Here is a 27,342-nt window from a genome sequence, read left to right as displayed (position 1 = left end):
ATTTTTGTAAGCTTGCTGCAAAGGTGCATCTGATTCTCCACACACGCATGTGAAGAAGTTGTCTGCAGTGATGGTTTCCCCTTTTCCTTTTGAAAGGAGGGCATGCACCTGGGTCCCTCTAAAGGCAGGGTGAAGAGGAAGGTAGTTATAAATATTATGATGACAGCAGAAACAAGCTTGTGAGAAGGGGCTTTGCGAGCAGTGAACTGTGAGAGGTTGGCTGGTTATGTGGGGAAATGTTGGACTCCTGTTTATCACAAAGCACAAAATTGGCTGAGGGATTGGAGCCTGAGGGTCATGCACGCTGTGCGTGTGAAGTCTACCTCACTGCCCTTAATTCAGAGGAAAAATAACTGAGACAGAAATCTCATCAGCTGTGCCAGCTTCAGATTCAAACAGCTTTTATATAACACAGATTGGGGGAGTTCTGCTGTTTCCAAGGATGTAGAACTAGGCTCCTCCAGGGGTAAAGCCTGCATTTCATGCACTACAATCTAATTTTGGACATGGTATCATGCTCTATCCAAGATGCAAGGAATCAGTTGAAGAACATTTGTTCTGTGAGGCTGTGAGAAAAAGGAGAGAGCTCCTGCAATTTGCAAAGTATAAAATCAGTTACTAGGCAGGAGGCTAGCAGACGTCTTACCCTTGTGGGCTGGAGCTTGTGACCGTGTCCTGGGTGTTCCTTGGCTCCTGCTGCAGGCTGGACAAGCTGCTGGGCTGCAGAGCCAAGTGGCGTGATGCTTGCTGTGCCTAACTGAAGCCTGGAGGAAAAGTCTAGATAAAAAATGCAGAGGAAGAGTCAGCCCTGATCTCCAGCCCTTGTAAAATCTTAACTAAGTTACTAAGTATGGAAACACAGCGTCATTTCAGCAGGCGTTGCAGGAGATTGCCATATGGGCTGCCTCTGCAAAGCCACAAGCTCAGAGCCTCAGCAAGCCCTGACAGTGCTGACTGCTCTTAAGGGCAGGCTTCTGACTCTCCAGCAAGGAGTCCTGTGAAGCACACACAAGGCTGCAGAGAGCAAAGCAGCATGGATGCATCATGCATTCCTCCTCACCTGTTACAGCTCTGATCTTCCTTCCCTGGAGTGAGTGTCATTTGGTAAATTGGACCTGCATACCCTCTGCAGGGCTGTAGAAACCAGAATCATGAACTTACTGGCCAGCTCATCTGCCTGCAGAGCATGAACACGGAGAAAAATTGGTTTTAGCCACAAGTGGCGCACTGACAGTCCTGCCAGGGTATTTATCCCCTCCCCACCCCACAGACAAGGGTGGGGAGGGGATAAATGTGCTGCCAATTTTTTCAGGCTTCAGGAGAACTGAGTACGGGTAGCAGAACACAGGAGACGCTCCCTCAGCCCTGGCTGCTGCCAGCTGTAAGCAGAAGTTGCTATAACTCTAAGGGAAGAGGAGGTGGTTGCCCTGTGGGGGGAAAGGGGGAATCAGTGTGAGGAGGAAAGGGGGGTTTTACCCTGCACAGGGAACCCACCAGCTGGTAGACTCACAGTCACTTTTCTGTGGCTCAACCGAGACCAAGCACAATTGACACCTCAGGTGCAATCTTGATCAAAACCTTGGGGCTTTTCTGCCTCTAATTACCCCCATCCCCTAACCTGGCTGATACAGCTCATTTGAAGGACACCTATTACATTGGTCTACCTGCTAAACCACAACAGCGTCCCTGGCCCCTGCTTGCAGCCTCCAGTTTGCAGTGCATCCCATTCATATAGTACCTGGTCACCAGTGCCCTCATCCAGGAGGCTAGAGACTACTCAAATTGTCTCATGATACCAAGGGGAGGGTCTTAGTTATCCACCCCCTCCAGTGGCACAAGCCCTACCTCCTCCTGATGGGGAGCCTTCTTGTAATTTACGTAGCACCCAGGCACAGCTGTAAGCACAGACAGGTGCCACTGAGGGCCTGGGCCACTCAGCCCTCCACGGCAGCAACCAGCTCCTGCTGCCAGCAGCACCATCCATTGGCTGGGGCAGCCTCGGCACACCAGGGCCCCCAGCTGTTATCCCACCTCACCTAAGGGCTTGGGCAAGGAGCAGGGATGGACTGCAGCCCTAACCTGAGGGCTTAAGGAGCTCAAAAGTCAGAGACCATGACCCCCAGCAGGCTGCAACTGGAAAAACCATTCTCCAAGGTTCCCTTAAGGAGCTTTTCCCTCCCCACCCCAGCACGGCCTGGAGCCCTGATGTCACTGCACTGCATGTGTGTGCCAGCCAGGCTCAGATGGCCAGTACCTGAGCCCAGCAGCTGAGGAAGGCACACTAGTCGCATGTCCATATGCCAAAGGGATTAAGCAGTGTTAAATGGGCTATCAGTGGCCAAAAAAAAAAAATTGAGCATAGATGAAGTAGTTTAAAAATGGCACATCCCAAATCCTTAACACTCAACACCCCCACACAAACACAGGTGCTCCAGCACATCAGTACCTTCCCTGCATAGCTGAGGCAGGACTAGAGCTGAACTAGTTTTATGGATCAACTCGGCTATAGCCTCGGTCAAGGCAAATTTATCTTTAAAAATTTGACTGATCAGGGGCTGGCTGCAGACTTTCACGCCGATACAGGAACACAACCCATCAGTAATCCCATCCACCTGGCCCAGTTCGCATCAGTTTGACACTACCAAGCAACAGCCCCTGCTCCAGTTTGGGCACTAGGGAGACCCACAGGCATTTGGGTTAACAGCAACCCAAGGGTAGTTAACATTGGTGCTTGCTCTGGACTCATCTCCTAGCAAGCTTTCTTGAACCAGTGCTCACAACTTTATTCTGTCCCTGGACCCTCTTCTTCCCTTCAGAGAAATACCCACGTCTGACAATAAGCACCTCCCACCACATGGTACTACTGATCTTGCATCTTTCATGAACTCTCTAATCTCACTTGTTTTAATGGGTTTATGAATTTGCTGAAAACCCAGAGGCACCTCAGTGTGACGCCCTTACTTTAGAATACATGTGAATTGTGGAGGGGCCAGGTCAACTGAGACACTTTACACACGCTCCAGTTCCAAGCACTCTGTGCACTTGCACTGCATCCACACCCAGAAGAAGCAGCACAAGTGACACACTGCACTCACCAGACACACAATAGCTTCTTGTGCTTGTACTTACAACCAGGTGTGGTTCAAGTCATGCCAGTTTTACAGGTACCACTCATCACACACCATCATTGCACATTTACTACAAAATTATTTATTAGACAGCAATACACAGCTTTAGCAGGAAGCTTATATACATGCACACAACACTGCTGACTACCCTACTCGGGGACTCTAGCTCTTTTGCCCTTGGCCTTGCGGACCTCTTCTATCAGATCTTTTAAGTACTGAATTTCCTTACTAAGGGAATCTGCTTTCTCCTTCAGGGCCTGGTTCTTCTGCTCCAACTCTCTGCACTCCCCAGACAGTGCCTCCTGCTCTGCCCTCTTTTTCTGCCGGTAACGTGTGGCAGCAGTTTTATTCTGCTCCATCTTTTTTAGTTTCTTATCAATTTTCTTTTCTCCTTTCACCTTTGCTGACACTACCTTCTCTGCAGGGTGATCGTATGGTTTGGACCGCACAGAGCCACAAGGGGCATCTGCAGGGAACTGGTTGCCATTGGGGGATCCAAGTGAATTGGTGGGGCTGTGTTGGGGGGTTCCCAGGTAGGAGTCTGGGCTCATGCATATTCCACTATCATCTGAGTGGTTCTCATCCTCTTTCTCAGACTTGGTGATCACCACCACCACAGTGGGGTACTCCCGCTTTCTTTCTCCTTCCAGAACATCCACTTCACTTCCTAGTTCTAAACTAAATGAGTGGTCAGAAGTGGAGGTCAGGGACCCTGGGGAGAGGGGAAAAGACCAAAGGGAAGCCAAGGGGGCCATTGGATCTGCTCCAACAGGGGATTCAGGGAGATGGGTGATTATGTTATTCATCAGTGGAAGTTCTTTGTTGTGAAATTCCTGGATGGTAGCATTAAATAGATCACACGTGTCTTCCAACGTGGCCATCAGCTCGTCTGGTGAGACGGTGGCTTCCAGATGTTCCATACCTAACAGGGCATCAAAATCAAATTCCTTCAGATCCATCTTCTCCACCATCCACTCCATGCCAGAGAAGGCATCCTCTGCACAATACAGAAAGTAAATTACCACTTCAGTAAACCATCACACAGTGCAACTCAAGGTCATGAAAACAATCTACCAGTCTGTCATCTCAGCATCTTTCCTCTCTCATGTATTATAGCACAAAAAGGAAACCATCAGGAAAAAAATACTCTTTCATTAAGCTCCTAAAAACTGCAGGGTACAACACAACCAGCTCTTGTGACATTCCAACCCTCTCATTTAAATACCAGAAGAATTCAGGGACATTCACAACACACAACCATTCTTTCTTACTGTTACCTCTGCCAAGAAACAGAAACAGCTGGTGTGTTAAGGCCAGCACAAGAGGCACTATACCATAACCAGCAACCATGTGTAGGATAAGCAGTGTAGCATACACTCTTTCCAAGCCCAGGTAACACACATAAGATTGCCTTTAGATTTAAGAAAACCTAGCAACTTCAACTGGAATGTTGTCGTACTATGTAATTGTTGCCCTTTACGAAAATAAGTAATACCTTACCCTGACTGCTATCTATGGTGTTGCCTAAACTGTCCACAGCAAGCCAATTGGAGGAGACTGCCTTAGCCTTGTCGCTGGAGAACCCATGCGAACCGAGGGGCTCGGCCACCTCCAGGTAGTCATCTAGGAGTCCCAGACTTTCCTCAGCCACCGAACACGGCTGGCTGAAGGGGGATATTGAATCCCCCAACAGCATCTCGTTGTTCAAGAAGCTCATTTTCGTCAGCTTTTAATGCTTTAACGTCGAAGGATGTAGACAAGTAGAAGGTTTTTTCGTCGACTACAGCAATGCTGCTGTGCGATGCCGTGAAAAACCTGCGAAAAGAACTTGCACCCATCAGTATTTGGTTCGACCAACATAGTAGCCTTTTCTACCAGGGGCACCTCAGGGAGCACGGCGGAACTTCACAGATTATCTCACTCCTTTATTTCTGCGCTGCTGCGCGCCCCCCGCCTCCCTCGGGGCCGGCCCCGCCCACCCGCCGCCATTTCGCGGTGCCACCGCCATTTTGTGTCCTGCCACGTTTCCACCGCGGCTCCAGCGCCTCACAGGGCTGCGCGCCCCATGGCCAGGGCAAACTTAACGCTACATTACTACAATACTTAACATTACTACTGGAGCCAGATGAGTAACAACCCCCGTTCATCTATCTGCGATTCCAGCACGTGGTCCTTAGACTCAAAACCCTACGACCTCTAATGCCCCATTTTCCCTTACATACAGCAGCACTTTCCCTCGCGACAGCCGCGAAACCCTCCCTAGGAAAGTCCCTTATTCCCATAAAAATCCCAGAAAATAAATATTATGTAATAAGATGTCAGATTTTTTCGAAAGCAAGGTTTCTCGAACGATAGGAAACGTAGACGCTCCTCGTAAATTCTTTCGAAATGGCATTTCCTGCTATTTCTGACACTCGCCGCACCCGAGGGGACTGAGCTCAAATCTTCCCACCTCGCACCCATTTTAGGGTACTAGGTAATTAATGCATTAATTCAGTATACCTAGGTATTTCCCCCCGCTCCCCGTGAGACACCAACTAACACCACATGCGCAATAAACCCACCCCAAAAGCCCACTTCAAGAGGGTAAGAAGGCGCCTATCAACACACAAGAGAGGGAGCAGCCGTCCCTCAGACACGATACTCACGCCATGGTTGCAGATGCCGGGGGTGTGCTGAGGCCGCCGCCGCTGCTGCTGCCCCTGGTGCACTGGCCGATGCCGCCGCTGGCCCTGCCGCCTTAAAGAGCCATGGCGGCCAGGGGAGGGGAGGCTGCTTTTATCCGCGCCGCGCGGGAGGTGCTGCGCACGCTGACAAAGCCACGAACACAACCTCCTCTCGGCGTGACAGGAAACAATGAGGTGGCACGGCTGCTGCTCCGCTCTTATATATGAGACGCGTTGTCAGTCAAGTTGCAGCGGTACGTATCCTTCCGCCGAGCGTCACCCGCCTGTCACCAGCAGCTCGGGGCCTGTGGTCTGTCTTTGTGGACTTCTCTCCTGCTGTTCTGCTACGAGTTAAACACAGGAGCCGCCGACAAGACGACACGACTCCACGACGGGACAGTCAAAAAGGGACTACATGATGTATACATGCGCGCCGGACACGCCCACTTCGGGCGCGGCTGTGCCACGTGACCAGAGCGACTGAGGACGCTCCCCGCCCCGCGGGGAGCGTTGGGAGGGGGGAAATTTTACCCGCCAACAAAGACCCGGAGCTCGCGCGGAAGACGTCACGCAGCTCACCACGTGGGAAGGGCGGCGCTCATTGGCTACGGGAGAGTCGTTTACGTGCCCCGTGAGCTGTCATTGGCCAGGGCTCGGAGGAGACCAATGCTGGGGGGAAGGGGAGAGGGGGAGAAGGAACAGCTGGGCGGGAAAATGGCGGCCGGACGGGGTGGGGGAAATAAGGATGATGCTAGGAGCGGGTCGAGAATGAGCGGCCGGGCAGGGAAATCGCGCCCGCTAAGGGCAGCCCTGCGTTTCCCCTGACATGCCCCTCTCGAAGCAGAGTGTGCTCTCCACTTCGATTTCCAACGGCTCCTTTTGTTGGCAACACAAAGCCCCGCTGAGGTCAGGCGGGAGCTGCGGCCCAGGCTGAGGCGCTGGCATGGCGCCCCCGAGGCGTCGGCAGCCCGCCATGGCATCCTGCTCCCTTAGATAACGCCTTGCCTTCCCTCCCTGCCTTGCCTCCCTGCCTGCCCTACACATGGAGCGCGTAGATTACGGGCTCTCCGGGGCTGTTTGTTAGTGTGCGTGCAGGAGGGCGTCTGCCGCAGCCTCACAGCGGCCATGGCGCCGCACCGACCCGAGAGGCTTCTGAGAAGCCCGGCTGCAGAGCCGCGCTGCCGGGCAGCCGATAGTATCAGTCAAACTAGTGCCTTCAACACATGCAAGGGTTGAAAATAAGTTGGTTATTCCACTGCTGAGGAATAAAAATGTCGTCTCCTACCATGCAGTTTCACGCTGATTTAGTTGCTTCTCTGTTCTCTGTGCAGACATCACTCGACTGGGGTGAGCATTAATTGATCACCTATAGAGCCTCGTGGCTACAAAGGGCAGTGTCACCTTGGGGAGCTTTCAAAGTGCGGTTTTGCATTTTATCTGATCTAAGTCAACCTGCTTCTAGGAAAGAAGTCAGAACTCTTTCCCCACCCAGTTCCTGCTTAAACAGTTCCACCATCTGGCCTGGCCCCCACTGAGACAGCTCGCAGCAAGAAACTCACAGGGGTCAACAGTTTTCCACAGGCTTCAGTTCCTTCATCATCCTTTCAGTCGGGTCACACAGGCACTGGACAGCTCCGGTGAGCTGGAAGTTTCAATACCTGCGCCATTCCTCACTGTGTCAGAGTTACCCAGCTTCAAAAGGTTGATTTTCCACTTTGCCAGCACCATCAGCTCTGAGAGCTGCCGTGGGACTTTGCTTGTTCGAACATCCTCATCCTGCAGCTCAGCTTGCTCCCAGCTACTTCGGTAAAAGGCTCCACTATTTTCCATTTAAGGCCTCGGTAGTATTTGTGTAAAGCCGTACCCTTCACCTTGTTTGCTCAGGTCTAACTGCCTGGAATGTCTTAAAAAACTGGTTGATGAGTTCAAGGACAGAGTGTGACCCAATTTTTACTTTTAGCAGTCTGGTATTAGCACTGTCACTACAAAGCGGAGTATGTCACTGTATGACATCTGTAATGTGAACACTGGCTGCTGAATTAAAAAGGGCAATTTTCCCTACATGTTGGTTTGTCGCTATTTTATTTTGGTTGGTTGGTTTTGATTCTTTCTTTCTTTCTTTCTTTCTTTCTTTCTTTCTTTCTTTCTTTCTTTCTTTCTTTTCTTTCTTTTCTTTCTTTTCTTTCTTTTCTTTCTTTTCTTTTCTTTTCTTTCTTTCTTTCTTTGCAAACACAGAGTTTGAAATGACTCATTAAAATAGAGGAGGCAGAGAAAAATGCCATCCAATGCTAACAAACACCAGTGTAGCAGTAGAGCAGTCTGAGATAACTGTTCTGATAAATACACTATGGAGGAGGCAGATCTTGCCTCCAAGGAAAATTGAGAGGATGCAGCAGCTTTTAAAGAAGCCGAGTGGGTGATTGGCTGTGTGGATGGGTGGACAGCACTCCCACGTCCTCACTGGCTAAGGGAGAGCTCTCACATCCCCTGCCCTGCCTGCCTTCCTCTCCTTTGAGTGAAAAGGGCGATTGTATGACCATAATAGCAGCTAAACAAACAGAAATGCACCCAATATTTATACAACCAATCCTTCATCCTGAAAAGATAATTATAGATTTCTCTGAAAGGACTCTGGGAATGTGTGCGCAAGAATCACGTAAGCAAAAATGAAGTATGCAATGAGGAACTTAACCCAGATCTGCCTGTTTCCCAGCTGCCTGCTTTCCCTTTTGTGTGTGAACTGAGGTGGAAATTCATCTGTATTATGACTTCCAGACAGATTTTCTGTAACGATCTCCAATCCAGAAAGTGAAATCAAGTAACCAGAAGCCAGCCATTTAGAGAAAATAATATTTTCCCCTGTTTACTGCAGGACTGCAGAGTAACTGTTGTTAAATAATTTCATGACCTACAGCACCAATTCCTTCATAAATCATCTTTCTTCTTTTGCAGATATTATGTCAGAGATATCTCCACTGTTTCTAGATTTTTTAACCAAGGTAGGAGACACTTCTTTTTTAAACACAAATAATTTTTGAGAATTTTTGTACAAAAGAAATTACCAGTATTTTCTAAGCACAGGACTACTAGCTACTCTTTACTAACTCAAAAGTGTCTAAAAAAGAATTTCTTTCCAATATTACATAATATATTTGTTGCTCAGAGACTGAGCAGCTCTGAAGAAAATTTAATTTCCAGCACAAAAAGGTGGCTTCTGAGGGAGCACCAATTTGTGTGCATGGTGAGTGAAGTCCTGCTGTCATGTTAACAGTTTTATCACCATGGATGTTATTTTCCTGCCCTGGGAACCTCAGCAAGGGGAACTCCTGGGATAAGCAAGATCCATCCTGACACAGAAACAAGGGGCCAGCTGCAGGAGAGAGGAGCTGCTGTTCCAGAGCAGGAGAGAGGCCAAGGGCCTGGCTGGGAAGCAATGAAGTGCCCTGATAAATCCAGCACTGCAGAGAGCCACCTCCAGCCAAACAGCATCACCAGGAGGTGGAAAGCTAATACTCCTCATTCACCCTCCTCCTTCCTTAGGATGGAAGGTCAATATATGGGCTTTAATAACCTCTCTGGTTTTTGATGGTTGTTGTTGTTGTTTTGTTTTTAAAGTAAACATTGCAAAGAAAAAAAGGTTTTGTTCCGCCAGCAAGAATACAGGAGACAGATATGCTGAATGCTGTTAGTAAGCAGACCAAAGACAGAGAGGACGTAAATGTTTCCATAGTAACATCCCTCACACAGTCTAGACTGGCTCCATGGGATGCTCTCAGGGACTGTCAGTGGCAGGGAAGTTGCTGGGCCTCTCTAGCAGGGGAGCAGGGGTGCTGGGAGGAGTGGGAATGGCTGGGGCCAGGAGGGGAACCAGCAAAACTAACAGTGACACAGATGTCTGCTCCTCTCTGGAGTGCAGCCAGGGGGAAGGTGGGCTGACACTGCACTGAGAGAGTGCATGATGGCCATGGTGGCACTGGGCAGGCAGCTTTGTGCCCCCACTGAGCCTCAGTGCCCTGGAGAAGGAGCAGATGGGCTTTCTGCTGGCCCTGGGCTCTGCTGGGCTGGCTGCGGGCGCTGCCTGCTTTGCAGAAGGGTGAATGTGAGGGCCAGCCCCAAGGGGATTCTTGTCAGCGATAACTTGAGTCCTTTGAACCTTCCATCAGGAGGGACAGGAAGCCTTACCCTGCACTTCAATGAACGAAGCATTTCCAGAGACTAGCAGGAATTTTTCCTGGAGACAGAGTGCTGAGGAAAACACAAGAGAGGAATGAGGCCAAGCAGAGAGACATTTTGAGCAATTTTGAGGGAGAATTACCTACAACCTCTATGGCACAGACTAATTCACAGTGCTTGCTTGCTTCTTTCCTCATGTGGTACAAACAGCTATCTGAAAGATCTTTTCTGCCAGATTCTCACTGTAAGCTCTTTAGGGATTGCTTTATAGATCTTCCATTTTAAAACCAAATCAAAAAGCAAATACATATGATTAAAGATCAGGCTGGGAGGTATTAACATCCATCTTTTATTACATACAAAATAAGTTATCCATATGCTCTACCTCGTTTGTTTTTGGACTAGTACGCTGAATGGAATCTGTAATAAATCATTCACTGCTTACCCACTCCCTCACTGTCTTCTGTTTCCATCCTGCTATGTAAATATCTCTGACGTTAGAAATGAGACTAATAAAAAAAGAGGATTAAATCTGCAATTTACATCTGCAACTTACAGTTCAATTATTTCACACAGTTATGGAAACAACCCTGGTTGTCCACCTACATTTTTCTTACTGAACAAACTTGGGCATGCCAAGCACATGCTGATAGCTCACAAAATAATGTGTCTCCAGAGGCTTAGTTACTCAGAATTAGCCAGGCTGTGGCCAGCTGCCACAAGTAAAAACATTGTGCAAATCTGGTAAGAGGGAGGTAAGTTGTAACTTGCCCAAGCATGAGTTTCCTAAGCAAAGCTACAACTGGCTGAAAATTATGTTTAACAAAAAATATGTGTGAAGGAGGGAGAGGAGGGGATGCTGACTTTTGTTCAGACCATTAGGAGATATTTTTAGTTGTCTCACTGTCCAGCCTTATTTTATTATGATGAAAGGACTTGGGGGTCAAGAATAATCCTTCATGTGCATTAGCACATGTGGGCTCCATTTAGCACACAAACAAAAGCCTTCCAATTATCCAAGCAATAAAAGAACAGAAACACATTTCATGTCAACTATTGTTCTTCATGGGCCTGTAGTTGATGTGACCTCCCCCTCCAGACTGTGTGCTCAGTGTCTGTCAAAATGTATGTACCTGCAGGTTATCAGCATCTGCTGGAGTCACACGTGCCAGGTGTCTTGTGCCCTTCTGTGCAAAAGGATGAAGAGCACAGTGACAATGCACATTGCTTATTTTCTACCAGTGTGAAGTTAGCAAGAGCTGAGGCCTGACAAGCAGGTACAGATTATGGGACTGCAGCATCCCAGCCCAGACACCAGTGAGTGAGTTAACTTCAGGGCAGCTCTCCTTCAGTGTCTCAGTGCCCCTCAGAGCAGTCGAGGGATCTTTTGGGGGTGTGGGAGATGAGATCTCTGATTCTGGTGCTGGCAGGCAGCTTCAGCAAGAACACTGACACAGCAAGTGTTCAGATGAAGCTCTGGAACTCATTTGAGGATGTCACTGTTGAGGCTGGAGCTGCCCAGGTCCCTGGGGAGGAATGCTGCAGCCATTATTCAGTAATAATTTTCTACTCTCCACAGGCAGCAGCTTCTCAGTGATCTACCAGCAGACTTTGTACTGTTTAATATATATTTGTTTACAAAGGAGGAGAGAAAAAATCCTGGTGGATGTTGACACAACTGTGATACCATTGAGTTTATAGCTTTTCCTGAAGGAATGCCATTTTCCCTCCGAAGGTCTCTGTGTTAGGGGATTTGGCAAATTATGTCAGAAAGATCCTTTCAGAAGACTTTGGGCCTGTTCTGCTCCCTGCACTTGTACCTGGGCTGACAGGTGGCCTTAGTAGAGCCTCCTCAGGTGTGTTACAGGTGGCCTGGCTATGGGCAGGCTGGATAATAGTCCCCAAAGAAGACTTTGCAGCCAAAGTACCATATTGAGTAAGTGTTGTGGCTTCTCAACCCACCTGCCCTCTTGCTGCCATTGCTGTGGTGCTGGTGAGGGGGGTTTGAAGTTCTCTTAATGGGAGGAGGTTGTGATTGACTGCTGAGAGAAGTGGTTTGAGACCTAACCCAGGTATGTCAGGAGCCAGCCACAGCAGCCCAGCTCTGCTGGGGAGGCACAGCTGGCCTGCTCTTCTGGGGGGAAACTTTTGAGGCCCTGTCTTGGCTTCAGGAGGAGACAGCTCTGGGTTTGAGGCAATGCTGGTGCTATTCAGCAAGGTAACATTTGAGCCATTCACCTCAGTCACGCAGTCTCAGTAAGATGTGCTTGGATACTGAGCACTAATCAGAAATACAGGTCTCCCCTAGGCAGGGCAGGCTCACAAAAGGATAAGTCTGTCCCAGGGCACAAAGCTTGGGAGTCACCAGTCTGCTGGTGACACCAAACATCCTCCTTGGCAGTGCAAAGTGATGAAGATGCATCATTCTTCATCCATTATCTTGTTTTATGTAGAAATAAAGAAAATAAAAAAGAAATAAAATACAAAATTTAAAAAAAAAGAGGAGAAAGATTCCTAGCCCAAAACATAAGCTCACTGCTCCTTGTTTAAGAAAAGGCACCAGACTAGGTGCTTTGTACTGTCTCTCTCACAAGCACAAGCAGTAATCTGGAAAAGAGAAGGTTTGTGCCTTGATCGCATGTCACGGACATATTTTATGAAAAATCCTTTCGTTAGGATCTTTTCTCCTGAGAAGCTGGGAAGCTTCAGCTTCTCCATGTTTTGCTGCTTTGGAATGTGATTTGGAGAATTATTTACCCAGCATGTGAAATTGTTTTTACTTGATGACCAATGACAGCTGCCTGTGTTGAGGCTATGAGCAGTCACAAGATTTTATCATTCCTTTCTTCTTTTCTTTGCTAGCTTTCTGATTAAATCCTTTCTTCTGTTCCTTTAGTATAGTTTTAATATATAATTATCTTTTAATATAATATATATAATAAAATAATAAATCAGCCTTCTGAAACATGGAGTCAAGATTTTCATCGTTTCCCTCGTCCTGGGACCCCTGCAAACACCACTACAGTCACGTCCTTGCCTGAGCAGAAACCAGCCTCCCTGTGAGTGCCAGGGAGCTGGGCCCCTGCCATGTGCTCTCTAACAAGCACCATGGGAACTGCAGCTCTGCAGCCTCTGGGACTGCTGTGCCTTGTACTGCCTTGGCTGCAGCACACCTCTGACAGTGCTGCAAACAAGCAGCAAAGTATGATTCACATCTTATTATCCGTGTAAGTGCTGGTACTTACTATCTCTCAGGTCCCCCATACTAAATAAATTCAAGAATCTGAAGGCAAAAATGTCATTCTGCCATACTTCTTCCAGGAACTATTGCTTCTTGCCTTTCAGGGGAGGTAAGGAGCCCACCAGGGCCCTGGGAGTTTTGAAGTAATGCCCATGGTGGGAGGTAAAGAGCCAACACAGTCCAGCATTTGCCATCTGTGCCCTCGTGTCTGCTGCCTCTGAGGCCTGTCCTTTGCAATGCTGAGCACAATGAGACAAGAGGGCTCTACAGGGCTGGGATCCTTGTAGTGGGATGTCTTATGGGACAGTATCACCCCTGGCTTCTGTAGAACAGTGACAATTCTACCACAGAGAGAGGAAGGGGAAATGTGGAATTGCACTCACGCCAGGGAATTGTTGCCTAACAAAAGAAAATCCTAAAAAAACAAGCAACACAAGTGAGCAACTTTTGTCCTTTATTTGTATGGAGAAGGTTTTTCATGAAGAATGTGGTTAGAATTTTTATATATATATATATATATATATATTTCCCCTGAGAAGCTTAGCACTGAGTGTTAATAGGCAGATCAAAGAGCTACTTAGCCACAGGAGCCAGGGAAATTGAACCAGGGCAGCAAAATAAAAATCAATCCAACTTTTAGTGTGTTTAATGTGATTTGGTTCAGAACTGACTTCTGCATGAGTACTTAACAAAGCTTAATATCATGAGAAGTTTGAGTTCCTTGAGCCAAACTCTGTGTCCCACTCTATTTGCTTTTTGTAACATGACAAGAATGTTTCATATCTACAGAGTGACTTCAGATCTTCCCTGCCTTACCCATTGGTCTTACCACCCTCTTTTGCCTTATTGTTTGCAAGATTATTCCAGAGGATCACATACTGTAAAGAAAGGAGTAATAGCCTGCTCACCAGCACATTTCTGGGTCCTTGACTTGTGAGTAATGCTGTCCTTCTCAAAGTATGCTAGTAAAAATTTTATCCTTGATTGTGCAAGAGACATTAAACCTATTCTAAGAAGGTTTGAATGCTACAAAAATAATATAAAATAAAGAGAGAGAAAAAAATAATAAAAGGAAGGGGAAGGATATTTCTTGAATCCCTCAGATCATAAACTCAGGTAGTTACTCAGCCTGACAAGGATAAAGAAGATAAAATCCAGATATCTCAAACAATTCCCTGATAGTCTGGACAGCAGCAGTTCTCCTGGGGCTGGAAGCCAATACTGGGTTTCACTGGTAGGAGGTAGAATCTCCCGTTTCTTCCTTGCTGCATCTGTGGGCAAAGCCCACATTTCAAGATGCAGTCCCAGATTCAGTGAGCCATGCTGGAGCCATTGAATAGTGCAGGTAGTGAGCAAACATATCTTATCTGGAAGAAAATTTCCTCATTTGGAAGAAGCTCCTCTTTCTTTCTGTGAAACTAAAAGTTGGAAGAGGCGCTTCTTTTTTTTTTTTTTTTTTTTAATATGAGACTAAATTTAAAAAGCAGGAGCTGTCTGCAGCTTTTCTAAAGTGTAGAATATTAAAATGAACCTTAAAAAAACATGTATGCAACTAAGTATTTGGGAACAAAAAAGAAACATTATTAATGCAGTTCAATAGTTTAGCATGATAATCTCAAATCTGGGCTTCAGTCACCCTCTCTTTCCCAGGTTAAGATTAGATAAAAAATAGGTTAGCATTTATGTATTTATTTTGAAAATTAAGAGATGCAAAAGTAAATAAGTAAAATGTAAACTCAGCTACATGAATATCCAGGACAGGACTGTGGCTATATAATAAAGTGGGCAAAATATTTTGCTTATTCCAAAATCACTTTCCTCCTAGGGTGTTTGCTCCTTAGGCTAAGAACAAAAGAGATTCTAAGTCTTTGCAGCCTGGAGATCTACTTGTGTTCTTCTTCTTTGTAGCAACTTTTTCCATACTTGCAATAATTATCATCACTCCCCTCAATTATTTCTTCTTTACATTAAACAGACACTTATCTTTTGATCTTTCCTCCCTCTTCATGCCAGGACAGCTTTTATGCACAGGGGCAAACCGCTGTCTCTATTAACCATGTATTGCAGGCTCCAGGCATTCCAGGGGCTTTAACTTGAGGGGATAATGCTTGTCACAGATTTCACAGAGCAGCTTATTTTAGCTGCTCCTGTAAGACTCTGCATGGCATGAAATGTGCTTGATCTCATCTGATCTGTTTCTACAGAACAGATTAAAGGAAAAAAAAGCAAAGCAACGCAGGCAAGGGATATTAGAAAAAAAGTTGGAGATGTAGGCTCCCTTTGTATCATAAAATACCCTCTAAAACAGTTAATTACAGAGTCCTCATTAAGACAAGTCTTACAGGACAATGTTGCCACTGTAGCCTGTCTTCCAAGAATTAAGAAGCCTGGGACCCATCAACAGCAGCACGACTTCACACGTTATTTGACATCCAACATTTCCACTCCACCTTCCCAGGCAGGCACATAAAACTGGGTCTTACTGTAAAGAAATTCACCACACCAGACATGGGCCCCTGGCAAAGCAGCTTCCTCGCTGCCTCAAGGCTGATGCCTGGATAAGAGAGGAGAGGCCTGGCACACAAAAACCAGGGTGTGACTGAACAAGGGTGGGGGAGCCCGCACAGGAAAGTTTAATATTCCAGAGGCACGGAAGCCTCTGAAGTCTGGGGAGCCACATGAAAAGCAGGTGCCTGTCCAGGCACATCGGGGAGAGGATGAGAGGCTCAGCACCACAATGACGCATCATCTTGTGACTGGTGTGAAAGCTGCCAGGGGCAGGACGCTGCTGCGGAGCTGATTGCTCCCTCGAGACAAGCTGCAAAGTGCTGAGTGCCCAGAGCTGCAAAGGGAAAGCAAGTGAATCAGCAAGGGGCAAGTCAGTCCCCAAGGAATGGTGTGCTGCAGAATTATAACAGCATGAAGGTGATGCACTGAGATGAAAGAGAGAGAGGTTCCTTTGTTTATAAACATGCCAGAGACAACCAGGTTACTGTGGAAAGTAATTTTATTTCAGAATTCCACACACTCTGTCACAGATCATGCACTTGGACTTTCCCCTTTGCAAATCCACAGCCTCCAGGCCTGGGAGAGATGAGGCATCATCTCTTCACTTCTCACTGCTGTGCCCACATGCTCAGAATGAGGGCCCTGATGGCATCTTGCCAGGGGGCAGAAAGCAGCCTCTTGTTTCCATAATTGCTTTTAAACACGAGAAAAGAAATCCATCTGACTTGAAAGATTAGCAGTGGAGCTCAGCAGCAGTGAAACCCACAGCTGAGCAAGTTGGTCCTCACCCTGTGGTTACAGGGAATAAGACGACAATCTCATGGGAAGCTTGTGTGAGCTAAGCTAGAGCAGAACACAGGGAGACATTCTTGGAGCTGAGGCAGCCACCAGCCCAATGCATGTCCTGGGCCTCATACAATCAATCTGTCTGAGCCGCTCTGCCAGGAAGGTGGCCTGGAGCTGCCCTTTTCACATTCAACTTTAGGTTCTCCTGCTCTGTGCTACAGATTTGACTAGGAAGTAGCCCACCTGCAGGTAAGCCAGCCCCCCAGGCTGTACATCAACATACATACTGCATTTAATACTGAAAGGTGCCAGTTTGAAAGACTCTGCAACATTCTGTTTGACCCAAAGGCTGGGTGCACCATTCGTGGTTGTTTCCTGCATACTTTCCCTACACCATCTTCCCTGCTTCTATTGCCTCTTATACCTGACCCTGCTCTTAAAATATTCTTAGTTGCAGTGTCCCTGTGACCCATCACATCTTTGGCCTTTGTCAAGACTGCCACTGCCAGGGCAGCTATTGCCTGCTGTGGTGGCTGCCTGTAGGAAGTGATCATTTGCCTCCTGAGAACAGGCTCGTGGCTAGCTCAGAGGAGGGCAAAGGTGAATGGAAGAAATGATGGAGATGGTTGATGCAAGTGAAGTGGAGCAGAGTCTACAAAAAAGGCAAAAAGGCAGCTTCAGTCTCCATTTGATACACAAATTGAGCTCAATAGCAGCAAAAAATGGCCATAAAATATTAATTCATTAGGTTGCCAGGAAGAAGTAAAAGCATTCACGTAAAAAATTATATATACTGATATGTATGTGACAACTGTTCTCAAGTCATATCTCACCTTTTCTTTTTTGTATCTAGAGTTTTAATCATTTCTAACCACACTGCTGTTAAAATGTGAAGACCACAGTACTGGAGTCAGCACCAAGTGAGGGGTGACATCACACTGAAGAAATGAGCTTTGGGGGAACTCCTGACAACCCAGGTATTTTAATATTTTTGTTGACCTTCAAGTAATTAAAAACAAGGGGAATTCCCCCCAATAGCCTATAGGCTCCAAGTCTCATCTGTCTGCTTTTAGGGTAGGAAGGCTGACATCAGAAAGGCAGTGGAGGGCAAGGGAAGGAAGAGGGGGAAAAAATCTGGGAACTAGAGTGAAGAGCAATCAACAGTTGAACAACACTGACTGCTGCAAAACTTACAAAACACAAAGTCATACAAATGGGATTCCTGTTAACCTTTGATAGATTATAGACTTTATATACACACACAGACTCCAAAGTACACATCTGGCAGTCTAGAAAATACCAGTACCCTAAGGATTAAATAATTTAAAATGCAACGCTGCGTTATCACTGTATACAGAATGCTGTCTGACACACTGGCTAAAATGGACGGATTGTCCGAGAAATTGCTCCCTCCCTCACCTCACCAGCACTGCCTCTAAAAAAAGCCCAGGGTGAAAGACTTCCCTCCATGGTTCCGCTCCTGAAATTCACCTTGAAACTTCTCTGTCAAAGATGGGGGAAGTCCTGAGAGGAAGGGAGAAGAAAAGGAAAAAAGGATTCCTGCTCCCTCCAAACTCTGCTGCTACAGTACTCCTCTCCACTGGCTAAGGAGGCTGGACAGCAAGGGTGAAAAAAGCTCCTAAAGCAGGGAAAAGGCAAACATGTTTCTGAAACAATAGTTATGCTGGTCTTTTGAGATACACACAGGGCTCCACACTTGGGGGGACACCTTCTCTCCCACTTTTTGAAGACAGCAGATGGCTTAATGCAGAGTATAAAGAGTCTACAGCCTGAGAGCAGCCACAGACAGGAGTGAACAGAACTGCACTGCCAACAGGTCCAAAGAGATGGAATGGGAAGGTGTGCCCTCACCAGCTTTCTAAGAGTATTTGTAAAATGGGAGCACTGGAAAGTCAGCACACGGGAATGAGGAAGGGGATGGACAGCCTCAGTTCTGGGGAGGAGACTAAAGCACACAGAGCAGATGGCAGAGCTAATATATCCCTGAATGCCAGCTTTGTATATGTACCCTAATACCACTGTATGGGACAGAACCTTGCTGCTGTCACCAGTTCAGTTCTATCACCTTCACAGCCTTTAGAGCTGGTGAGAATCTGGCTTGTGTGTGCTTATTCCAAAGCCCTTTGAGGCATGCAGTCTTGTTTCCACCTCCAGTAAACCAAAACAGCCATAAGCTCTTGGGGGAAGGATGAAAAAAAAATCCCCATTCCCATGTGTGTCTCCCTCCCCTCTAATCACCCTCTCTTCCTCTAGGCCAGAGACAACTGAAGAGCTGCCTTATTCTCCACTCCCAAGGCCATTCCCAGCAGATCTGGCTAGGCAGGAACAGCAAGCTCTGCTCCTTCAGGCTCATCACACAGCCAGACCACAAAGGCTCCTTCCTCCCCTGTGACAGCCTCAACAAGAATTGTCTGTACAGGACGTTGTGTTGCAGCAGACTGGACAAATTTTGGCCCTTAATCCTGAACCCCGCTTCCAAAGGATGAGAAGGCTCCATGGGAGCAGGAGCTGCGGGAATTCTTCAATTTCAAGCTCTACAGCCCTAAATATTGCCAGTGTAATCATTATCCACTCAGAAATACAAAAAGAACCCTATCCAAAATATCTCACTCAGTCTGCCCTGCATGACTGGGCCAAAAGGACATAAAAGAAAGGAAAGTGAGACAATGTAGGACAGCAGAGAAAAAGAAACATAGGGCAAAATCAGGCTGGAGGAAATCAAACAACCTCAGTGCAAGTCTGCTAAAATCATAACTGGATTTACCAGCCCAGTTCCACCTTCTTCAGACCAAAAAGGGTTTGCTGCAGTAGGTATACTACAGAATAAAGAAGTGCATAGTTTGGTTTATTTTTTTGGTAGACACTAAAAACTCAGCAGAATTTATGTGAAGATCTCAGAGCTGCAGTTTTAGCCTCTCCTCCCTAGCCAATGGGTGCCTGTTGGGGCAGAGATGGTGGAAATGGACCAGTAGCACCAAGAAATTCAGTGGGAGCACCAACTCCAAAGCAGGAATTACTAATGAACCAAAAGAGGGGAGTGGTGAAGAGAGAGAGAGAGAGAGGGAGACAGGGAGAAGTGGAGGAGACATAATTCGCAGTAATCAAAGTCTGCATTGGCTAAACCCTATCAACACTTCCCTAGGTAAGGCCCCATTACGTCTGCAGCAAGACCTCTGGCTCCGACAGAGAGCTGTAGAGGGTGTAGCCCAACTCATCCACTTCTTCAGGGGTGAGCTCTGAGAACAAGTTCACCTTGGGGTTCAGGGCACTAGGGAGGACACCAGCCTCCAAGTGGCGGATCAGCCCCTTCAGGGCCTGCAAGAAGCGGTCAGCCAGCATGTCCTGGGACCAGTCGGACTCCTCCTGGGAGAGGTGCAGGATGACGTTGGTGAGCTGGCTGGCAGTGAGGTGTCCCAGAGCCGGGTTTAACTTGCACACTGCTTTGAAGATCTTGAGGCACAAGCAGCGGCAGCCAGAATCCCCCTGGTCCAGGGCGCGGAGGCGAGCCGTTTCCGCTGGCCGCAGGCTCAGGCGCCACAAGTTGTCATTCTGGGCCAGTCGGTGAGGTTTGGCAACGAGGACGATGTCCCCCAGTGTCAGGGATGGCAGAAAGTCAATAAAAAGATGCCGATCTGCATCATACTGCACTTCCAGAGTCAAATCTGCTGGGGGAGCCGCTGGACGGATCACATAGTCCAAGAGACTCCCGATTGCTGGCCAGTTGATGGACCCAGCTACAACTTTTTCAAAGGTGTCTGCTACAGTTTTGGGGGAAAGGTAACCTCCCACCACACAGCGGTCCCAGTAGCTGCTCCCGCGAGGAAAGTACTCTGGGTTTTCTCGACGCACCAAGTAGAAGCCAGGAATGTTCATGATAGTGTCCTCCCCGGGGATACACGACCACAGGTTCTGCTCCAGCATGAGAGGCACAATGAGCTGGATGTGGTCAGCTGTCACTACCTTTCACAAGAGAGAAAAGTCAGTAAGAATAAGCTTTCTCTCTCCACATTCATTTTATTCACCACCTTTAGATAGCCTTCTCTCCAAAGGAACCTGGAATAAGGATTCAGCTGTCTCGCTCTCCTCTCTGCATGGGATTCCCAGCCTCCCTTTGTTAAAAGGCATTCTGAAGGCCTATTTCCAGCCATCAGTGGGATAATTCCAAGGTATAGCTGAAGCTAGTGCTCACGTGGTATGTGCTATTTAGAGACCTGACATGGACTGCATATAGATGAATCATTCTGCCACATATTGCTTTAAGTCTGCTCCTCAGTTGTGAGGTGAAGCTGGCCTAGGGCACAGCAACACCACACGATAATTTAAACAGGAGACAGAGTATTAAGTTTCTTGACAAGCTTCCGTTGCCATGGCTTAGTAATCCAATGCTACAGCTAGGTACACTGCCCTCACCTGGTCTGCCACATTGTTTGGAAAAAGGTCGTTAAAGATCCCTTTTCATCAATGTGATTAAGACCCCATGTCTAAGTTTCACTGGACATTCCATGCTCCATTCTAGAGCTCTGACTCAAACAAAGAAGTGTGCCTCTGAATCACTCACTATAGCCATGGGCATCTTGCCATCAGGGAGATATTGTAGCAGTGACTGCTGTCCAATCCAGGTCTGTCATGCATTAAAAAAAAAAAAAAGGGTAGGAAATACCTACATGAATACATGGGAGTTCTAAGGGAATGTATTTGGATGGTTACAGACGGATGGAGAGAAAACAGACACGTACCGGAGAAACAGCAAGAAAAACACAACTAAAAGAAGAGACAGAGGGGAAACAAAGAAGGACAAAACAAAAAAGCAAAGGCTTTGCAGACAATGACAGAGCAGCCTGGTCATGCCTGTTCAAACAGCACTGTGGAAATCAACGCCTGGCTCCACAGTGGGAAAGGCAGCACCAGGTGCTTATTACTGAGGAATGCTGTGCTGAGGCAGCAGCGCCACCAGGGAAGCCTTAAACGCCCCTGCGTGGTCAGCCTCCTGACCAAGGAGCCCAGGAGTTACCTGCAGGTCATCGTAGAGGCTGCCGCTGAGGTACATGTCCCGCAGGGGCATGTCGGGCAGCTTGGCGCGCAGGAAGCTGCGCAGCTCCGCGCAGATATCCACGGCCGCCTGCTTGGCCCGAGCCTGCTCGTCTGCCGGGATCGCCACCCGCCGCCGGTAGTAGGCCAGCAGCTTCTCCTGCAGGGACAGCCGAAGGCGGGACTTCTTCAGCTCCACCTGACTCCTCTTGGCAGATGGCTTGGGCTTTGTGGGTCGAAAGAAGTCTGCAAGACAGAAGGAGAACTGCTGAGGTTGCAGCTGATTTTGCTGCGAAGCGTTGTGCAGAACAGAATCTGCAGCGCGGAACTGCGGCCTCCCAGGTCTCAAAAAGCCCTTGGCAGACATTTTGCAGACTTTACGCAGCTACCACTCCAAAGGGGCGTGCTGAGGAACTTCAAAACATACTAGTAAGAGCATCAAAACGGATGAAAACAAGTTACTAGATTTGAAATTTAGCCAGACTAATATTGTGTACAAGGATGTAATTGTAATGGCTACGTGGGCAATATCTCAGCTCAATTTCATCAAAATTTCAGTGCTGTTACCAGTTCAAAAGCTTTCAGCGTGATGCCAGATCAGTGAATAAAACACTTTTGAACAACCACCATGATCTCTTTGAGTTTTTACCATTGAAACAGATTATTACAAATTACCAGGAAACCCAGTCCTGACTAGCATATGAGATCAGAGAAAACTGTGCCACCTGGAAATGAAATAATTGTTGGGAGTCTGATCAGCAAGTATTAGGATGATGAGCTGACAGATCCTGGGGCCATCCCAGCTCAGACCATCAGAGCTCCAGTGATATCCCCCTGAAACCCTCGCTGCAAAAAGACCAGAGAGCCCACTCAGAGGCACAATGCAACAACACAAGGTTTACATTGTATCTGCATTACTGAACAATGCCTGACCTGCACAGATTCTCTGAGTCCCTTCTTTTCTGACTGGTTTCCCAAAGAAATATTTATCAATGCTTCCCATCCATTTCAGATTTCTCTTAACATGGACAAAGAGTTCCAGAAATTAACAACGAGAATTAAAGAGATTAAGGAGGAATTACAGATCTAAGAGAACTTTGGAAAGGCTGTGATACCTAAGGGCTGCAGGAGAAATCCCCAAGTCAGTAGCCCCATTAAAGCAATTGGCTGTTGCCAGTTTGTCTTTGATGATTTGTTTGATGATTTGGCCACATAGCACACAAGGAATGGTTGACCAAGCTGTACACAAAGCCATCTATCCCAGCCTCAGCAGCTGCTGTCTCTTGTCCCACTGGGTTCTTCTGGACAGATTTGAGCTTTTTCATGTAAAGGAAATAATAAACTAAACCATAGGGAAGTGGATTTCATTGCCTATTTATGAAAAAAATTATCTTACCATACTGAGTTTTAATTTACTTCTAATTGAAAATTTTAAGACATCATCATCAATGCTTTTATTACTCAGCCCATATGCTTGGGGACTCCAATCAAATTGTCTAGACCCAATTTAAAACAGCTGTCTAGTTTTTAATGTTTCCTCAGCAGAAAAACTATTGCCATCCCAAAGACAACTTCCTTTAAAATAATTTGGAAATCAAATTAATAGCAGCTTGATTCTGATTTTTAGTTTAAATCTCCAAGTATAAATCTCCTGAAATGAGTGACTGGGGATAGAAAGTAAAACCACTGAGACCAAAGAACCAACCGCACGTAACAAAACATGGCTGGATTCTAAATTACTGATTATCCCACCCAGAAAGAAAACCACTTCCTATAGACAACTGAAGAGGGTACTTCCTATAGACAACTGTCTATAGGGTACTTCCTATAGACAACTGAAGAGAAACACAATGATAAGCAGCACTAAACAGGGAAACATCGATCCAGAGATTACTTGGAAAATGGTAGCAATGATACAGGAAATACTGTTATAAACTGCTAGTACATTCACAGCTCAAATACTCCCCCCTTAAAAAGATGCAAGCAAACTGGAATGACTCAAAAAAAGGCAGCCAAGTGCTTGAAACGAATGGAATAGCTTTCTATCAGGAAAGATTAGATATTCAGATTGAAAGAGCAAAAATTAGGGAGAATAAAGCTTAACGCCATGAAGTCATGAGAGGAATGAAGAATGCAAATAGATGACCATTACTGACTAGTTCCCAATGCCAGTTCTCATTCTTGAAGTTACTAGTGCACCTGCTTAAAACAAAAACATAAAAATCCTGGGCCAGACAGAGTATTTCCTTCCTCTGCATTCCATTAAACAAATGCAGGGTTTATAGGCCTGGATGTCTGTGCGATGCAGGAGCATGACCATGCCTCTTACCAGTGTCTGCAGCTGACGGATCGGTGGGAAGGGTCTGCAGGGAGCGGCTGAGGCTGCTCTTCATGTCCTGGGTCAGCAGGCGTGAGGAGGAGCCCAGCCAGTTTGGCTCTTCCCAGCTTCTCTTTCCTGACTGGCTCAAGCGAGTGGGGCTGCTGGGAGCACTGATTGCCCGGTCGTACATCTAAACCGGGAAGAGTTTGAGTCACCGAGGGGCCAACGCTGGCATTGTACCCAGGCCACTGCCAGCATCCCGGTGCCAGCCATGGCACTCCCTCACTCCCTCCCTCCCTCTCTCCCTCACCCTCTTGACGGCGAGCGTGGCGATGCCCAGCATGGCGGCGCCGCCCACGCCCAGCACCAGCCGCGCGTTGGCCAGCACGAAGTCGATGGCGGTGCCGATGCCGTTGTCATCCTTCTTCCCTCTGCGCTGCCCAGCGCCTGCCATCTCACCTGCGAGGGACAGGAGTTACACAGTGGGACAAAATGATGGTTCACCCCCTCCTCCCACCCACTGCTGCCCCGGGTTTTACCACAGGAAGGGACCACCCAGCCCTGCACCCTCTCTAATTATGTTCCCTCAAATTGCTGCTTGTTCCCAGCAGTGCCAGGACAGTACTGGCCAAGCAACGTCCCGTGCCTCAGGGAACACATCTGAATTTGAGGTGAGGTTTCTAATAATTGAATACATTTAATGAAAGACAGCAAAATTTACTTCCACAGTATTTTGCAATAAAATCGTGCATATTAAGCAAAACCCTCTAACTATTCTGTATTTTTCTTATTATTTGTGCTTCCCAACCAAAGCACATCCAACTTATTTTGTAATTTCTAATGTAACAAGTGTGATTTTTCCTACAGACAAGGCAATACAGGGTTGGCCAACTGTGGCATAAAGTGGAATCTTCCCCAAGAATTGACAGGCAGTCTGAGAGCTTCCATTCACAGATTAATTTCTGAACAGTGTCCATTCCCAGATACTTCAAAGACACCCAAGAATCAGCAGCAGAGACCGCAACACATCATAAAAGGAACAGCTCCCTTGCCTTCATTTGATGTTTATTCCTGCCCTCGAGGCTGGTGGGTTCAACTCTCAGACAAATCATGTCAAACACTGACATGAGTATTTTTTTATATGTGTACTTCTGTGTCCTCAAATTTCCATTTAACCTGACCTTGAGATTTGAAGAGTCTCTCAGGTCAACATGGCCTCAAGCTGTGCCAGCAAAGGCTCAGGCTGGACATGAGGAGGAATTTCCTCACAGAATGGGTGATTAGACATTGGAATGGGCTGCCCAGCAAGGTGATGGAGTCACCATCCCTGGGGGTGTTTAACTTGGATGTGACAGGCAGTGCCATGTTCTAGTTACAAGGTGGATATCAGTCAAAGATAGGAGTCAATGATCTCAGAGGCCTTTTCCAACCTCAATGATTCTGTGATCCTGTAAAACACACTTTGCCATCACTGTAGCCATAGGGTGATCTGCAGTGAACCTACATGAAAACACCAGGAAACTCCTGCAGTGTGACTTTAGGGCTGTTTTCTGAGTCCGTGTCCAAGGCTCTGAGCCTGCCTGCCTGACTGGGATGGTTTAAAGCTGCTCTTTGTTTTTTCTAAAGCGAAGCCAGAGGGAATGTTCCTGCCTGGATGAACCAAGAATACATTCACTTGTCATCCCCAAACAGAACAAACCCCGCACTTTTGCGAAGCTCACTGTAACAGTAGCATGAAAAACTCGGTTATATCATTACCAATGACCTACCTGTGACCTAATGCATTTGTGAAGAGAACAGGAGAGCCCTCCCGGTGTGGCTGTGGAAGCACCTTCAGGACTTCTTCAAGAAAGTGGTGGGTAGTGAGCGTTCATCATCTCTTCTGGCTGGCGAGGGGATTTTGGAAAGAAGAGGGAGGTAGGTGGGACCGGTGGCAGCTACAGGGAATGGCTAAACCAGGCCCCCGAGCCTGCTCCGCAGGAAAGCCTGCCCCTTCTCCAGCTGCCTTTCCTTGTCCTCCAGCCGCTGCAGCCCCTGGTTCCGGCGGAACTCGCGGCGGATGGAGGCCAGGTAGAAATCCCGGTCTGTGTAGCGCAGGCCGCGGCCGCGGCGCAGCAGAGCCCGGTACAGAGTCAGCACCGCCTCCCGGGACCACGCGGCCATGGGGGACAGCTGTGCGGCGCGGGCGGGCGACCGGCAGAGGAGTGACCGAGGGCGGGATCCGGGTCAGCTTCTCCCTCCCCGAGAGACCCGCCGGCCGCCGGCCGCCGCTCGGTGGCGGGGCCGGCTCGGTGGCGGGGCCGCCTGCCCAACGGCGCGGGGTAACGGCCGGTTCGGGGCGCGGGGGCCGCTGCAGCCCCCGGGGAGGAGCGCGGCCGCCCCGTTCTCACCGGGCTGCGCGCGGGGCCGCTCCGGGCCGCTCCCGGGGTCACCCGGCAGCGCCGCGCTTGCGCTTCCGCTTCCGGGCCGCGCCCCCGCGCCCGCCAATGGCAGCGCCGGCGCCGCGGGCAGCGAGCCGCGCGGGCCTGAGGAGGCGGCGCGGCGCTACCGCCCCCTGGCGGCCGGGAGGGGAGCGGCCCGCGCCCGACCCACCCCGGCAGCCCGGGATGCTCCGGCCGGGAAGGGCCCCGGCAGCCCGGGCTGCTGCTGCCCGGGGCTCCGTGTGCCGTGTGGGGCTCCGTGTACCCTGTGGGGCTCCCTCTGCCCGGAGCTCCGTGTGCCGTGTGGGGCTCCCGCTGCCCGGGACTCCTAGTGCCGTGTGGGGCTCCCTCTGCCCGGAGCTCCGTGTGCCGTGTGGCACTCCCTCTGCCCGGAGCTCCGTGTGCCCCGTGGTGCTCCGTGTACCCTGTGGGGCTCCGTGTGCCGTGTGGGGCTCCTTGGGCCGTGTGGGGCTCCGTGTACCCTGTGGGGCTCCGTGTACCCTGTGAGGCTCCGTGTGCCCCGTGGTGCTCCGTGTACCCTGTGGGGCTCCGTGTGCCGTGTGGGGCTCCTTGGGCCGTGTGGGGCTCCGTATACCCTGTGGGGCTCCGTGTACCCTGTGAGGCTCCGTGTACCCTGTGGGGCTCCGTGTGCCCCGTGGTGCTCCGTGTACCCTGTGGGGCTCCGTGTGCCGTGTGGGGTTCCGTGTACCCTGTGAGGCTCCGAGTGCCGTGTGGGGCTCCGTGCGCCGCAGCACAGCGCGCTGGCCCGAGAAGCAGCGTGTCTGCCGTGCGCCACGGTCACGAATGGCAGATTCCGTTAAGTTGGAGAAGAGCTCTGAGGGCAGGGATTCCAGGCTCTGGCTGAACAACACCTTGTCAACCACATCATGGCACCCAGTGCCACGTCCAGTCTTTCCTAGACACCTCCGGGCACGGTGACTCCACCAGCTCCCTGGCAGCCCAACCCTAATGTCTAATGGCCCTTTCTGCAAAGGAATTCCCCTAATGTCCAACCTGACCCTCCCCTGGAAGAGAGCAGTGCATCAATGCT

General features: G+C 48.6%; 2 protein-coding genes across 2 annotated transcripts; both read right to left on the bottom strand.

Annotated features, from left to right (window-relative positions):
- Nucleotides 1–3,187: 3,187 nt before the first annotated feature.
- Nucleotides 3,188–6,187, bottom strand: ATF4 (activating transcription factor 4). The gene is made up of 3 exons (XM_030960025.1): nt 5,777–6,187; nt 4,629–4,943; nt 3,188–4,125 (listed from the first exon to the last, which is right to left on the bottom strand). Exons 2-3 carry the CDS (start codon nt 4,843–4,845, stop codon nt 3,278–3,280), a joined length of 1,065 nt encoding a protein of 354 aa, XP_030815885.1. The 5' UTR covers nt 4,846–4,943; nt 5,777–6,187; the 3' UTR covers nt 3,188–3,277.
- Nucleotides 6,188–16,197: 10,010 nt separating this feature from the next.
- MIEF1 (mitochondrial elongation factor 1) lies at nt 16,198–26,281 on the bottom strand. The gene is made up of 5 exons (XM_030960590.1): nt 25,641–26,281; nt 24,182–24,330; nt 23,881–24,061; nt 21,535–21,797; nt 16,198–20,483 (listed from the first exon to the last, which is right to left on the bottom strand). Exons 2-5 carry the CDS (start codon nt 24,323–24,325, stop codon nt 19,677–19,679), a joined length of 1,395 nt encoding a protein of 464 aa, XP_030816450.1. The 5' UTR covers nt 24,326–24,330; nt 25,641–26,281; the 3' UTR covers nt 16,198–19,676.
- Between the last annotated feature and the right edge of the window lie 1,061 nt (nt 26,282–27,342).

The sequence above is a fragment of the Camarhynchus parvulus genome, chromosome 1A (genome assembly GCF_901933205.1).
Source record: "Camarhynchus parvulus chromosome 1A, STF_HiC, whole genome shotgun sequence".
Lineage (NCBI taxonomy): Eukaryota > Metazoa > Chordata > Aves > Passeriformes > Thraupidae > Camarhynchus > Camarhynchus parvulus.
This window is presented reverse-complemented; position numbering and strand designations above follow the sequence as displayed.